The sequence below is a fragment of the Cynoglossus semilaevis genome, chromosome 10 (assembly GCF_000523025.1).
Source record: "Cynoglossus semilaevis isolate Cse_v1.0 chromosome 10, Cse_v1.0, whole genome shotgun sequence".
NCBI lineage: Eukaryota > Metazoa > Chordata > Actinopteri > Pleuronectiformes > Cynoglossidae > Cynoglossus > Cynoglossus semilaevis.
In genome coordinates this window covers 5,045,140-5,047,456 of record NC_024316.1, presented here as the reverse complement: position 1 = coordinate 5,047,456, position 2,317 = coordinate 5,045,140, and the positions used below count along the sequence as shown (strand labels likewise).

The 2,317-nt window shown below is 41.6% G+C and overlaps 2 protein-coding genes across 6 annotated transcripts in view; both read left to right on the top strand.

Annotated features, from left to right (window-relative positions):
* Positions 1–2,317, top strand: part of snphb (syntaphilin b) — a 1,167,912-nt gene that overhangs the window by 1,049,193 nt on the left and 116,402 nt on the right. The window lies entirely within an intron of this gene.
* The window catches only part of prkcz (protein kinase C, zeta), an 82,452-nt gene that overhangs the window by 59,878 nt on the left and 20,257 nt on the right, over positions 1–2,317 (top strand). For all 4 annotated transcript variants that reach the window (XM_008318373.3, XM_008318374.3, XM_008318375.3 and 1 more), the window contains one exon: positions 1,202–1,291. In XM_008318373.3, the coding sequence (XP_008316595.1) occupies positions 1,202–1,291 (90 nt within the window). The remainder of the gene's footprint in view (positions 1–1,201; positions 1,292–2,317) is intronic.

The window sequence follows — 2,317 nt, the reverse complement described above, 5'->3', positions numbered from 1 at the left end:
TGGTCGTAAACACCCGTGTTTGTTAACATGGAGTTATTTGACATTTGTCAGGCACGAACGAGCACATTAGCTCCGTGAAAGCTTCACACCTAGTGACCCAGCCAGTTGTCTGTCTGGCTGTGGCTGTGCCGTCCCGTTGTTTGCTCAGAGCAAACAGGCAGAGAGAGACAGTTTACCTGATTGTTGATCCACTGAGCTCACAAGCTCATCTAATCCTCTCATTAAAGTTCAAACAGTTGACGCTAGCGTTTCGACACGAGGCTGTCGGCCGGGCCTGACCGTCACCGTGTGTGGTTATTGTTTACAGAGACATCATTGTGTGATGTGTTCTTATAGAGGCTGAAAACACAAAATATCTATCAGTGTAATAAAGGATGTATTATTAATACAGACTGAACAGATGTTATTTGGTCCCTTTGAATTGTTTGCTTGATTCCACTATAGTCTGGTAAAAAATTAAATAAAAATAAAAGTACATAGATTTAGGCCTCACAGCATCACATAAATGGAGCAAAAAACCAGGGGGTGCTCTATTTCATGAGTTACGGTCTTCAACCTTACACGACTAAATGTACTCCTCTTTCTAAACCAGAGGTGTCCACTCTGTTTGGGCTTGGCAGCTACTATTCAAATGACCAGGTTGAAGTAATCTACTTGCATTAAAAACATTAAATATATATTAAATTAAAAATATTTTATTTAATTTTTGGTTAGTTTTCTTAGTTTGGGCCACAATATGATTTATTTCTTACAGTATATGGGCACTACTACAAACTATAGAATTTTTATTTATTTATTTATTTAATTTTAATTGTCAAGATCATGATGACCAGGACTCTCTTTGCGATCTACTGGTAGATCACGCTCTACTTATTGGGCAGCCCTGGTCCAAATGAACTGTTCATGCATGTAGTGAACACATTTGCACTTGATGTGTGTGTGTGTGTGTGTGTGTGTGTGTGTGACTCTGCAGGTGCTCTTTCCTTTTTAAGTGCAGAATAAAACATATGGTGATGGGTTAGGGTTAGGGTTGTTCCTAGACAAATACAACACTGTGTGACAGTGTCACCGTCCTGGACCCGATCACTGTCCACACAAAGCTGTTAAGTCTGTACTGTTGTACTGTTTCACCGTGTACAAACACTGTTGTTTCTGTTGACGTTCCGTACCTGAACTTGATCTGCTGTTTTGGCCTCACCAGGATCCTAAGGAGCGGCTGGGCTGCCAGGTCCAAACAGGCTTCACAGATATCAAGTCGCACACGTTTTTCCGCAGTATAGACTGGGAGCAGGTAAGAGACGCTTCTATGGTTATTATTGCAAACACAATATATAAATATATATCATTCCAGTGACCTGTACCAGATCATGCTGTCCAGATTACTAGGTTCTTACCAACGTAGTGGTTTTCAAAGTGTGCGGGGGGGAGCAGTAGGAGAGGTGGGGGGTGTGGAGCAATTGGGGGAGACTAAAAAAAAAACATTTCAAGGTAAATATTTTCTTTATTTGTGCCACAATTGTAGTAGTTAGAAGTCAAGAAAATGCAGTTTAGTAATGTAATGTTCAGTGTTCGATGAGAAAAGACGTTTGTAGTATTTACAGTGTTGTAAATAGAGTTCAGTGACGTCTTGAAGCAAAGCTGCAGTAAATGTTAGGTCAACAATATTCCTCCCACCTACTAAGGGAGGGGGCTGCAGACAGAGTTTGGGAACCATTCTCTAACAGCAGGAGAACACCCGTTCACTGGTTGGATCCTGGGTCTCTCAGTGTGGACGTTGCATGTTCTACCCATGATCACTTGGGTTTTCTCTGTATACCAGAGTTCACTCCCACATGCATATTGTAATATGGTGTATACCTGAAACCTGAAAGTGCAGTCTGAACTTTTTCTTAACACAGAGAAGGAACATACAATAGTGACAGGTTTTCTTTATTCAATTCAACATACCGTAGTTGACTCACACACTTGAATCTTGTTACCGTACCTACAGAGGTTCTAGTGCTGCCGTTGTTTTAGTGCCGGGTGCCTGTTGCTTCCTGACGGCTGATCTGGGCTTTGATTTTTAAACAGCCTGTCGGTTCATTTAAATCTAATGTAAGAACAGACGCAGAATAAACACAGCACACACCCATGCACTGCCAATCAGCTGTCACTCTTCATCCTGAGCGGCTCCTCACAACCTGATGGAATGTGGCATCTACTGTAGACTTAGAAAAGAGACAGTGAAGACATACACACCCTGCTTTTTACAGTTTGAATGTGTGTGTGTGTGTGTTAAAAAATAGATGACATGCTTATGGCAGCAGTGAAGCTCCCC